This window comes from Pan troglodytes, chromosome 9 (genome assembly GCF_028858775.2).
Source record: "Pan troglodytes isolate AG18354 chromosome 9, NHGRI_mPanTro3-v2.0_pri, whole genome shotgun sequence".
Lineage (NCBI taxonomy): Eukaryota > Metazoa > Chordata > Mammalia > Primates > Hominidae > Pan > Pan troglodytes.
Genome location: NC_072407.2, coordinates 9,215,169 through 9,227,593, shown reverse-complemented (window position 1 = coordinate 9,227,593; position 12,425 = coordinate 9,215,169). Strand labels below are relative to the sequence as shown.

The window sequence follows — 12,425 nt, the reverse complement described above, 5'->3', positions numbered from 1 at the left end:
CCTACCAATTATTCTTGAGTTTATTTTTAACTCAGGCTTCACCTACTCTTGCTATAATCAATCTTGTTATTTTATTTGTTAAATACAATGCATAATTTGTGTCATATTCATTTTAATTTTTAATTTCCTGATTGCAAGTAAGACCTATTTTAAGTATTTGGACACTTGCATTAATTTCATTGTTAATCTTTTCTTTACCTAAATTCTCTACCTATTTCCCATTGGGGAAATGTATCTATATTGTGTAAAGGAAAAGTTAAATAGAAAGAGTGAAGGTAAAAGTGAATGAGGAGTATGAGAATGCTGATAGGAACACAAATATAGATTAAAGCACACAAAATGTTTTTTAAGGAAAAAAGGGGAAATACGTTAAAATGCATTAGCCCAAGGAGTATATACATAAATCTAATTTTAATTAGAACAGGGTAACATGGAGAAAGTCTGGTTATGTTAATTGTCTTTTTCAGGTAAGAGCTCTTTTGCTTTGTGTAAGTGCATTGGGGACGGGTTAACTAATAAGAGAAGGCTATAATTTGGGCAAGCTTCTTTATGGCATTTACAAATGGTGAGGGGGAGAGCTTTCAAGAAGTAGTCATATTCAAATTAATGGTGATTGTATTTGCTAGTATTATATACAGAATCATTCCCATCCTCTGTATCTTCACAAGTATAGACTATCACTTAATTATGGCAATTCATCCTTTTAATTGCATATGGGGGTTCCAGAATCAGTGTCTGAGCTAGAAACTATGTCTATCACTTACCTGCTATATAACCCTATACAAGTTACTTAAACTTTCCTTATCTAAAAAGGTGAATAAAATTTATATGAGTTAATACATAAAATGTTCTCAGGAAAATACCTGAGTCATAATCAGTGACTAACTAACTTAGAAATCTTACTTATTGTATTATTATATAAGTGTTAAATAATCTTATTTTTTCTACACTCCTATTTTCTCCAGTATATGTCCTAATTCAAAAATAATATTCCTTAGACTTTCCAAGGCTTCCTTGACACATATAGCTGTTTTTATGTTTAAAAGGGAATATCTATCCCCTACAGACACTGAAGGTCAAATAGCCAAATTAAGCAGTAACTTTGGGTATGAAATTTTAAACAAATTAAGAAGCTAAATTATGTTTCATAATTTCAGTTCAACATTGAGGTCCAGTCTGCTATACATATTCCAAACCAGACTGCATTGTACTCTGACTTAAGGGTTATTTTTCCTGATCATAGAGATCCTATAATCTACAAATATCTGTAATAGTAAAGAGAGTGTCTGATGAACATTATCAATTGTTTTTCTAAAAAGAAGAAAACAAAACAAACACATAAACAAAAAGAACTGACTATTAGAGGATGAAGACGATTTTCAAAATGTTCTAACAGTACCCTTTTTGTGGTAGAGTAACTCTGTAATAATATATGACTCTCTGTCAAATAATTAAATAATTTCTATCTAAATTTTTATAGACATTGTAATTTCTCCATGACCTACAGTTCCCTCTACTTTAACTTTCTTAACTCACCAGATTTCAAAATATATTAATTATTTTTTTGTTTGCTTTTGAGGAAAAATTTATGAAGAGAAAGTAAAAACATTTGACCCTTGTTATGTCAGCATACAATAACACCGATGCCCGTCCGTCAACCTTTATTCTTATTGGCATTCCTGGGTTGGAAGCTGCTCACATCTGGATCTCCATCCCCTTTTGTGTGGTCTACCTGTTGGCCCTACTGGGAAACGGCTCTCTTCTGTTTATCATCAAGACAGAGCCCAGCCTCCATGAGCCAATGTACCTCTTCCTATGCATGCTGGCTGTAGTTGATCTTGTTGTGTGTTCTACAGCTGTGCCCAAACTTCTCAGTCTCTTCTGGTTCCATGATGGAGAGATTCGCTTTGAAACCTGCCTCACTCGTGTTCCTGATTCACTCTTGCTCCACCATGGAATCTGGCTTCTTCCTGGCCATGGCTTTTGACCGATATGTGGCCATTTGCAATCCATTAAGACATTCAGCTATTCTGACACGCGCTGTAATTGGGAGAGTGGGCCTAGCTATTGTTCTCAGGGGCATAGCACTTCTCAGTCCTCACTCTTTCCTACTACGCTGGCTTCCCTACTGCAGAACCCATATCATTTCTCACACCTACTGTGAGTTCATGGCCCTCATCAGGATTGCCTGTGCTGAGACAAAATTCCGCAGAGCCTACAGCCTCATTGTTGCCTTCCTTACTGGGGTGGTAGACTTTATATTGATCATTTATTCTTATGTCCTCATACTCCACACTGTCTTCCAGTTCCCATCCAAAGATGCCCGGCTCAAATCTTTGGGCACCTGTGGCTCCCATGTCTGTGTCATCTTAGTATCCTATACTCCAGCCTTCTTCTCGTTTCTCACCCACAGGTTTGGGCACCACGTGGCTCCCCATTTTCACATATTTGTGGCCAACATCTATCTTCTTGTCCCACCCATGGTGAACCCCATTACCTATGGGGTAAGAACCAAAAGGATTTGGGACAGGTTCCTTAAAGTTTTCAGTTTTTCAAAGCCTCTAAGTAAATCATTTTTGTTGGTGAGAAATATCTGAACAAAACATTGTATTATCTTAGAATGTAAGGTCTTTTTATTAAGGCCCTCTTTTAATAATCAGAAAACTAAGATTTTTCTGTGGAAAGTAACTTATTTAAACATAATTATAAGTTTAAACAGATATAAGTTTAGATTTTCTATGCACTTTAGAAATATTTACCAAGTAGTGGTAAATATTTGAATTTGATTACTTGACACTTGAATCTTGTTAGACTGTTTGAAATTAATAATTTGAATAATATGACTGTCAAACAGTGTATTTCAAAGTTTCAACTTCATAACTATCTGAATCTTGCCATTATAGAAGATATCAATCTGAACATATTTGGAAACCAGATTAATAAAAGAAGAGTAGGGTTTGGGTCATGGGGCAGAGGAAAGGAAAAAAAAAAGAAGAAGAGGCTATGAGAAAATCTGACTTTGAACTGTGTCTTTTTGGGGACTATTTTGACAACACTTTGGAATTTATTCTAAAATGCTGCAATTATTTTTCAGTTTATTCCTACATTGTTTCTCCTTCCCCCCTTTTAAGGAAATCTTACTTTATTATCAACTCTTTCTGATATATGATGACTAAATATGATGATTAAATTTGCTTAACAAAATGTGTGATGATGAATTTTATTCATTTTTCATGTGTCAATAAAAATCTCTTAATGTTTTCAACAGATAAAAGCCTAGTGTACCTCCCTGAAATCTTAAACATTTAAAACCTTGAGATCATATGTTTTATATATAATAAAAAATATTCAGTTTGAGTTTATTAGCAACATTTGGCCATTTAAATGATATGACTACATATTTTATAGTCTCGTGATATTTTCTTCAGATCTATAAAGATTATTCTATATTCGCTATGCTGAGTACAGATATGTTAAAAAATTTTCAAAAGGAAGAAGCATTTTTATATAATGCCTATTATCCTTCCTTATGATGTCCAGAATGGTGTTGCTCATTTCAATCCTGACAGGCTCTTTAGCTAAGATGTATGAAGGTTATGACAATCATTATCTTGAGACAGATATATTACTAAGTAGAACTCTTTATCAAAGTGTTATTTTCTCAAAATAAACAAACAAAACAAAGCAAAAAGTTCATGGGGAATCAAAAAGAAAGAAGAAGAAGAAGGGGAAGGAGAAGGAGAGGGAGAAGAAGAAGAAGAGATGTTTAAAATCGACATGATGTATAATCATAGATCTTTGGTTGGCCATGTATGTCTTATCAGAAGACTTACTTTTTTTTGTTTGCCACAGTTTATCCTTCTTGGCTGAAGTTCTTTCTTTCTCAAGTACACAATTCGGCACTTTCTTGAGCGTCTTTTGGTGCTAACTTCTCTGTTATATGTTCATCTAAAGTTTTCTTTATTTTACCCTCATTCCTGAATGAAATTTTTCTAGCTACATAATTCTACTTTCCAGTTATTACACTCTTTTAGTCTTTTGAAGTCATTTTCTATAATCTTCTGAAATCTATTTTTGCTTTTAATCAGTGTGTGGTGGGCCAAATTACCATGAATTTGTAGGTAATTATGTGTTCTCTGTGATCATCATTAAATCTTGCAGCTTTTTTTTTGGTATGTGTAGTTTCACATGGATAAATCTTACAGGCATTAGAGTAAGTGAACAACACAGACAGAAGTCTACATACTGTATGAGAGTTTGTTCATGTGAAACTAGAGAAGGAAGAACTGAAATGGGGGTAGTGTTCTGTCACTTGTGTTTTTAACACTCTCTAGGTAACTTGTATACGCAGCTAAAATTGAGCAAATTAAGGCACAGAAAAGTTATTAATAGTTGACCACTGGAAAAATATTTTAATCAAGTACTTTACCCCTCAAGCTAAAAATTATGAAGAGAATAAATATTATTAAGCGGTCCACAGCTCTTTACTGTACATTCTGTATGCATAATCACTCAACCCTCGCAATATTTGGGGGTTAATTATCATAAAAATCCAGATAATAAATAGCTCGGCACACTCATATTTGGTGGGTTACTGAATAGAGAACTTGAGATTTGAAGTCTACCTCTAAGGAAATAACTTTTCTGTAATCTCACAACTATTTTATATACAGCTGAATGTCATTGAATGGGGCTTTCAGGAGTACAGCTTCTCACAGACTCAGCTATCAAAATTGTTACTACTGCTCATACCATTCTCCATGAGCACCTTCACTTTAGTTAGATTCATTTAGTCAGTGTTTAATTACTAACCAGAATTCGCTGGAAATACAGTTATACTTAAGGCAACATTTGTAATCATTTGCAGGATCTCAGTGGTGGACACACAAAAATATAGCCTTTCTTTCCCATATGATTTCTGAAGAGATTGAGATAAAATAAAATAATGAAGGATGAATTCTAGATATAATATTTCTTAGTGATTAAAGCTATTGTAAAGGACTTTGTTTGGCTTGAGAGCCAGTGAACACTGTAAGTAACCCCCAGAGTCAGGCATATATTTCTCATCAGAATGGGAAGATTTACCACGTGGCGGAGCATGAGGAAACACATATAACTTATTTAGAAAGACTTACCAAAAGAGTGTGTGTGTTTGAGGGGAGGGGTTCTTAATTAAACTTACTCAGTTTATGCTTGCCAAATTTGCAAATCTATTACCTTTCTCATTATTCTTATCATTCTCCCTAGCACATAGTGAATCAGGGTATGGAGAAAGGATGGGATTTATAACTTGAACATGAAGAGTGGGGAGAAACATGTTGCTCCAGTAGTTTGATAAAGTTGATTCAAATACATAGACATTTCTTTCCAGTATAACATATAACATTTATATGGTGCTGACATTCCGCTAGTTCATTCTGAATTTTTAGATCCCTTAACCTCAGTAATTCCTCCTGCAAACTGACAAGATTTCTAATATTGATATGCTTATTTTACAAATAAGAAAACAGAGACACAGAGAAATTATTTGATTTTTCCACAGTCACAGAGATGGTAAAGGTGGAGCCAGGATTTGAACCTAAGGTGTCTGACACTAGATTTATATTCTTACCCACTATACTATATAGAAATAGTAATAGTTTCTGAATACAAGACATCAGGAGTATCAGGTAAATAAAAACAAAGTTTGCTGTGGGTTAGGCCAAGTCAGAAGTGTGTGCATGTGTGTGTGTGTGTTTGTGTAGAGGTATAGAGGTAGTGGTGTTCAGCTTTGGTTTGGCCAATTCTGCATGCAACTACCTCTCTTTCTAAAGATGATCCTGGTATTTCCTTTTGATGGTCAAATGATTATTATTAATCAACTTTCAACTTTCAGGAGTGATTGTTCTCAAATTTAGAATGCTTGAAGCCTCTTAGAGATTGCTTGGGTCTACTGTAAGGCAATCAGATTCAAAATTTCTGTGGTGATTTCCATAACATCTGCTTTTCAACAATCATCATAATATTTATGATTCAGTGGTTCACAGCCCATCCTTGGAGAAACAGAGTTATAGGAAGTTACCAATGGATATAGATGCCCTTCCACTTAAATGCTACAGCATGCTTTAAAATTTCTACCAGGACTTCTTGTTTTTATTTAGCATGTATATGTTGGAAGACCATTGCTCTCAAAAGCTTATGGCCAAAAAAAGTGTACAATAAAAAAAAAACTAGCAATTTTCTTGGACTGATCAACTAGTTAAAATCACAGAGCAACCAACTAATTCTAACCTAAAGAAAGATAGACAACTTCAAGAAAAGTTGGAACATGATCCCTAGTTTATTAGGGCCAGATGTCAGATTCTACACAAGCCAGTAAAAAGGCTTTACTAAAATTTTAAAGCAAATTCCTCAAAGTGAAGTATAGACTTATATGAGAATATGAAATGAGGGAATTCATTCCCACTCAGGTTGTCCTCCCTAGACTTCTACCAAGTAATTGTTAGAAAGACTGGAGGCAGGGCTGCCTGAAAAAGCGTTCCTAATGGAACAGACCTGGTAGAAGGGAATAGCAGCCACAGAAGGATGGGAATCACACTTCACCCAGTTCCCTGTTTCTCCTCTTCCCTGAGGAGCGAATGCCTTCAGCTACCAGGGGAACAGAACATGTGAAGATCATTGTTCCTTAAAGGAGCAGAAATAAATTCTGTAACCACAGCATGAATCAGGATCATCTGAAGTCTCCTGCAGCTTGGGGAGGGGCAGAATCACTCACTGAGAACTTTTCACCTCCAAGGCCCAGGAACATGGTGCTAGCCTAGGATTGAGGCTGAACCAATACAACAGAATAAATGAATAGGTAAACGATGAGTTCAGTCTCACAGTTGGGGTCCAGGAAAAGTCTATATTTGCATAATTAATGTGTAAGTATAAAGCCTATAAATACACAGTATAACTGACTTTTTTCGTAGATTTTCTAGTCCAGGGTGTAATGTTAATTAATACATATCCACCCCTAAGAATATTTGACATATTTTCCATTATAATAACAATAAGTAGGATTTTTTTTCTAAAGTGCATTCTACAGAATATGTGTCATGGGATGGCCTAAGAAGAGCACTCTGACACCAATCTTGATTCAAAGTTTCAAATGAGTATTTGTAAATTAAAAAGTCTGAGAGGTCCTGCAATAAATACATTGTTAGAAAGTTAGAATTTTCCAAATTTCACGATCACATTTTCTCTTGAATCTTTCTATTCATAATGTCAATAATGTCACATGGACCTGGAGAGCACTGAATTATATCACATGGAACTAAACTTTCATTAAAACAAACAACAATCAACAATAACAACAAAAAACACTTAGGTAGTGATAGACTTAGAAGATCACTTGGACTTTTGACATTCCATAAAAGTGAAAGTTCTCTAAGGGATGGCACAAAAAAAGACACATAAACGATATTGTTTGGAAAAGAACAGTTCGTTTTCAAAGAACTATCAGTAAGTTAGATTTTATAAAAACTTGTCCACCATGTAAAAAATACAACACGACTATTTTTTTTTCCTGTAAAAAAAGGACTACAAATTTACCAAGATTTCTAAGTTTCTGCTATTCTCTTTATGGTGGAAGACCTCAAGCTTTTTACATAGCTGTCATATTCACAGTATCAATTTTATGCCTTCCAACGTTATTATGACAAAGTCAAAAATAACATTATTTTTGATAGTCCAGGTATATGGAAAATCCTCCAATGTTTATTGTATAGAACCAGCACTTACTGGGATGCCTCGATATTTTTATTTAAACTCAAGATATAAAGGGCTTTATGGTGTTTTTTTGTTTGCTTGTTTCTGGTTTTTTGTTTGAATTTGCTTTAAATTGCCTATGGCTATGCTATGCTCAGTCATAAAGGATGCAGGACAACGTGTTCATATTATTTCATATTAGGAATCTGAATCATGTCCCAACAATGGAATATTAGAAAACATTCTTATCTATCCATTTGACATGGGCTTACCTTTCCATTTCTGGGTAGCACCTGCCAAACGATTGCCATTTTCAGTCCTCCCCTAAGATGGTCCTAAATACTTTCCAAATGTTCTGTTATTATTTTGAACATAGAAAATTCGTGCCACTTTCATTGTAAATATGATTATTTATAATACTGATAAATAATCAATCTGATATTTATAAATGAGCTATGTTTTATTTATTGAAAAACATTTTCAGCACTTGTGCTCTAATCTGTTTGGTTCTGACACCATAAATTACAGAGTTGAGAGCAGGTGGAATGACTACATAGAAATTAGCCAGAAGAATGTGGATAAAGTGAGGTATATTCCGACCAAACCTATGGGTCATGAATGAGAAAAATGCAGGCATATAGAAAGTCAACATGACACACACATGAGAGCCACAGGTGCTGAATGCCTTGAGTCGTGCATCATGTGAAGAGAGTAGAAATACAGCACAAAGGATCTGTACATAGGAAATGACAATTGCTATGATGTCAAAGACCAGGATAGAGATGGCACATAAGCCATAGATGATGTTAACCCTGATGCTGGCACAAGACAGGCGGGCAATGCCCATGTGCTCACCGTAAGTATGAGGAATAATTTGGTGTCCACAAAATGGAAGCCTTAGGATAAATAGAACAAAGGGTATGACAAAGACTAAGGGTCTCAGAAAGATGGCCAGTGCCATAACTGACACCACCTTGTTTGTCAGCACCAGTGTGTAGCAAAGAGGGTCACAGATGGCCACATAGCGATCATAGGCCATGGCCACAAGCACAGCTGATTCCATGCCAGTGCACAGGTGGATGAAGAACATCTGGGTAAGGCATCCTTCAAAGGAGATTTCTCTCAGGGTAAACCAGAAGATGCCAAGCATTTTAGGGATGGTGGATGTAGACAGGCCCGGGTCAATAGATGACAGAATGGCCAGGAAGTAGAACATGGGATGATGGAGACTACTCACAGTCTGAATCACAAAAAGGATGGTGATATTCCCAAGGACAGCTGTCAGGAACACAGCAAAGAAAGGAAAACCAACCCAGAGATGCATACTTTCCAGCCCAGGAATTCCCAGAAGAAGGAAAGAGTAAGGATGAAATAGAGTGGTATTCATTGAGGCTGTTCTTCTGGGAACTTTTTATACTAAGATATATTATAGACTAAATGTCTCTCGTTCACTGAGTGGGTCTTATCCTTGCTTAGTGCACACAGAAAACAAAGAAATCAGTGAAACTAATATCTACTATATTTCTGCATCATAGAGGCTTGAAAGTACATACAATTTAATGGTAACATGTGGCCAAAGATTTAAATGTACTTCATTAGATTCATTCAAGTAAATTCAATATTTTAGTTCAACAAACATTAATTATCTACCACGTATGTACCAGATTATATGCTGAGACTGATTGCAAAAGATGAACTAAAGAAGGTTTATTTTCTGATGCAACATAGTGGTTTAAAGTTAGTGTTAGTAGTTGTAACAGTTACCCAAATCAGCAATGTAAACTTATAAAATATTGGTGAGATAAAATTGTTCCCTTACTACTTTAGATGCACATAAGATTCTCCTGAAAATATTTTAACATTGTTTAATGGAGAAACTGCTTAATTCATAGATACATACATTACGGACAAATAAGTAGACACATGCTTTAAATATGACCAGACCCATTATAGTTCACATTTATGAGCTGAGAATATGTAATCCACTCTTCGAAGAAACCACAAATGTATCAAACTGGAACAGTCTAAGATAATTTTGGATGTGTGCAGGTGTTTTATCGTTTAAGTCTGCAAGTCCATTTCTCATTCCAAGTCATCTTCCAATCTCTCCTTTCTTGCGGGTGCCAATATTAGAGAGGAACCCTGCCTTGAGGTCTTATTAATGAAACCTCTTACTCTGGATAACCCTCTCAAGATAATCTTCTTACTCTGGGTCTACTTACAATGGAATGCACATATCCCTCTTCATTTCAGATCTGTTGATTAACCTTGCTATTTCTAATTGTCTTTCTGCTGATAACTGTCAAGAAAGAAACAGATTTATAAACATGTACACACACAAACATTAGTGTTCAAGTTTATGAAACATCACAAAGTTGTCAGGCAAAGTAAGTTAATTTGTACACACCACTTCCTGATAGTGAGTCTAGCATTTGTCTTGCTATATTAAGTGTTGCTATGATGTATCTTATCTTTATAAAACTGTGGTCAAGCACACTGTGATTAAGAACTCTTTCTCTTTCACACACTAGTGTGTGTGTGTGTGTGTGTGTGTGTGTGTGTGTATGTCTTGGAAGGGTGCACTGCAGCTTGGGTGTTGGGCAAATTTCTTAAGAAATCTTAGAAAGTAGAAATTGATCAGATATAGGGAGAAGAAAAGGAAATTGAGTTAAGATAATTATTCCAAAACAAGCAAATTGGGAAACAGAAGAGGAGTAACTCAGAAAAAAATAACTATTTGGAAAACTATCCTAATTTCATCGGGGTGACTATACGCAAGATGTGGTGTTGGAATTGAGGAGACTGGTGAAAGAGATGTGACAGAATCCTATATTCAGATTTCTTCTTTGTGAGTTTGGTTTAGCTAACTTAACAGGGCCTAGTATATGAAAATGGAATAATGTTTAGAAACCAACACTAGGAATTGAGTCTATGTTTTGTTTCTCATTTCCGTGTAATATTGAATACATTATTTTTCTTCTTTAAGTCTAAGACTCCATACCTATGAAATGAGAGTAAAATGCCTGCATTGCAAGAGCTTTGCAAGGTATGTCTGACTCGAGATGTCTCATCAAAAAAGTGTATTACAGTGACTGGTTATCCTATTGATGAGAACATGACAAAATAAAAAGCTATAGTGAAACTTGCTTATACAGTTTGTCAGGCAATCCTTTACGTAATTTAGCAGACATTCAATCCTGATACTTTATCTGCATATAGATATTTTGGTAGCATTTTTAATGTTTATAATCCAGTACAAATGATTATTCTTATCATTTGACATTTGCACATAAATTGTATCACACATTTGGAAACTGCACCATTGAAAAATGATTGGGACTACTTTCTGTCAGAGAAAAGTAGCATGTAATTTGGTTGTGTTATACTGGAGAGGGATAATTTCTGAATGGTTTAAGGTAACTTCAATTATGGTTTTTTCTCCGTGTCAAACATGGGCCTGGGCTGGGGCAATTTATCTAATCTTTAGATTAAGTTAGAAGGACTAAAGGAGAGGGAACAGTGAGAAATACACAGAAAACATGAAGGGAAAGAAATTTGATAGATCACTACATGGCTGTGAAGAGCTGTAGTGCACAGAATGGCAAAAGTATCAAAAGATGTCAGAGCTTCACACAAAGATTGTGTAAGATGTATAAGAAACAATTGAAGGTAGTAGTTGCTCAAGTGTATATGAAATTATGCCAACAAATTCTTACAGTAAGCTGTCTTATCCACTTCCCTCAATAAGAAGGTTTTCTTTTCTTTCCCCTATTTTATCATCTTCTGCTCTTTTCATTGTTCTCAGCCACAGATCAGAATCCGTAATTCCAAAATGTTACCTACCAGCAGAAACACCTGCAGAAGTAAGCAAATCTCCCTTCACATTCTTCTGAATTCCATTTGCTTATGAGGGTGGGTTTTGTAACGTGGTCACAGCATCCAGAGGGAGATCTTTGCAACACCTTATATTGGAACACCCTGGAGATAATGGGACCTGCAAAGCTCTGAGCTTAGTATTAACCCTTTCCTGTGAAATTGAGTGTTATTGTACATAGACAACCCATGTCCTGGTTCTGAGACCAGATTCTGAAATATAGGATTATCTGATTTCCAATGGTAAAATTAATATTTTTTAAAAATATGATATTATTTTTTAAAAAGTCTTATAAAATCCTTAAGCATTTTTTAACAATATTGCTGGTGTCAGTTCTGCGTTCTTTGTCCTGAACACCTCAAGGAGGGTGGGGCTAGTCCATGCACCATAATAGGTAGACTAATGACCAAATTAAATTCTCTAAGACAAAGGTGGCAGTAGTGGCAGGCAGCCAATGGCTGTGCAGGAAATGCAACCCACGGAGTTAAACCCAAGAAAGGAGCCATCAAGGAGGATCAGACCGGGAAGTCGGGCACAGCCATTAGAGGGACTGCCACACGCCACTTGTGAAGACGTATTGGCAGATGGGAAAAGATGTCCAAGGTTGGCCCCGCGTGGTAGCTCACACCTGTAACCTTTAGGGGAGAATCCACCTTCTTAACTTTTCCATCTTTTGGATGCTGCCAACATGTTTTGGTCCATGGCCTCCTGCTATCTTCAAGGCCTGCAATGGCCTATGCAGTCTATCTCACATCACATCCCTCTGACAATGACTTTTCTGCTGCCTCCTACTTCCACTTTGTACGGATGTTTGTAATTACAT

The 12,425-nt window shown here is 35.8% G+C and overlaps 1 protein-coding gene and 1 pseudogene across 1 annotated transcript; one reads left to right on the top strand and one right to left on the bottom strand.

The window, feature by feature from the left end:
* Nucleotides 1-1,588: 1,588 nt before the first annotated feature.
* LOC466367 (olfactory receptor 52D1-like) lies at nt 1,589-2,597 on the top strand (annotated as a pseudogene).
* Nucleotides 2,598-8,188: 5,591 nt separating this feature from the next.
* LOC466366 (olfactory receptor 52E1) lies at nt 8,189-9,115 on the bottom strand. The gene has a single exon (XM_521765.3). It carries the CDS (start codon nt 9,113-9,115, stop codon nt 8,189-8,191), a length of 927 nt encoding a protein of 308 aa, XP_521765.1.
* Between the last annotated feature and the right edge of the window lie 3,310 nt (nt 9,116-12,425).

Excerpts from the sequence above, each read along its gene's own strand:
- LOC466366 (XM_521765.3), bottom strand. The coding sequence starts at position 9,115 with ATGAATACCACTCTATTTCATCCTTACTCTTTCCTTCTTCTGGGAATT.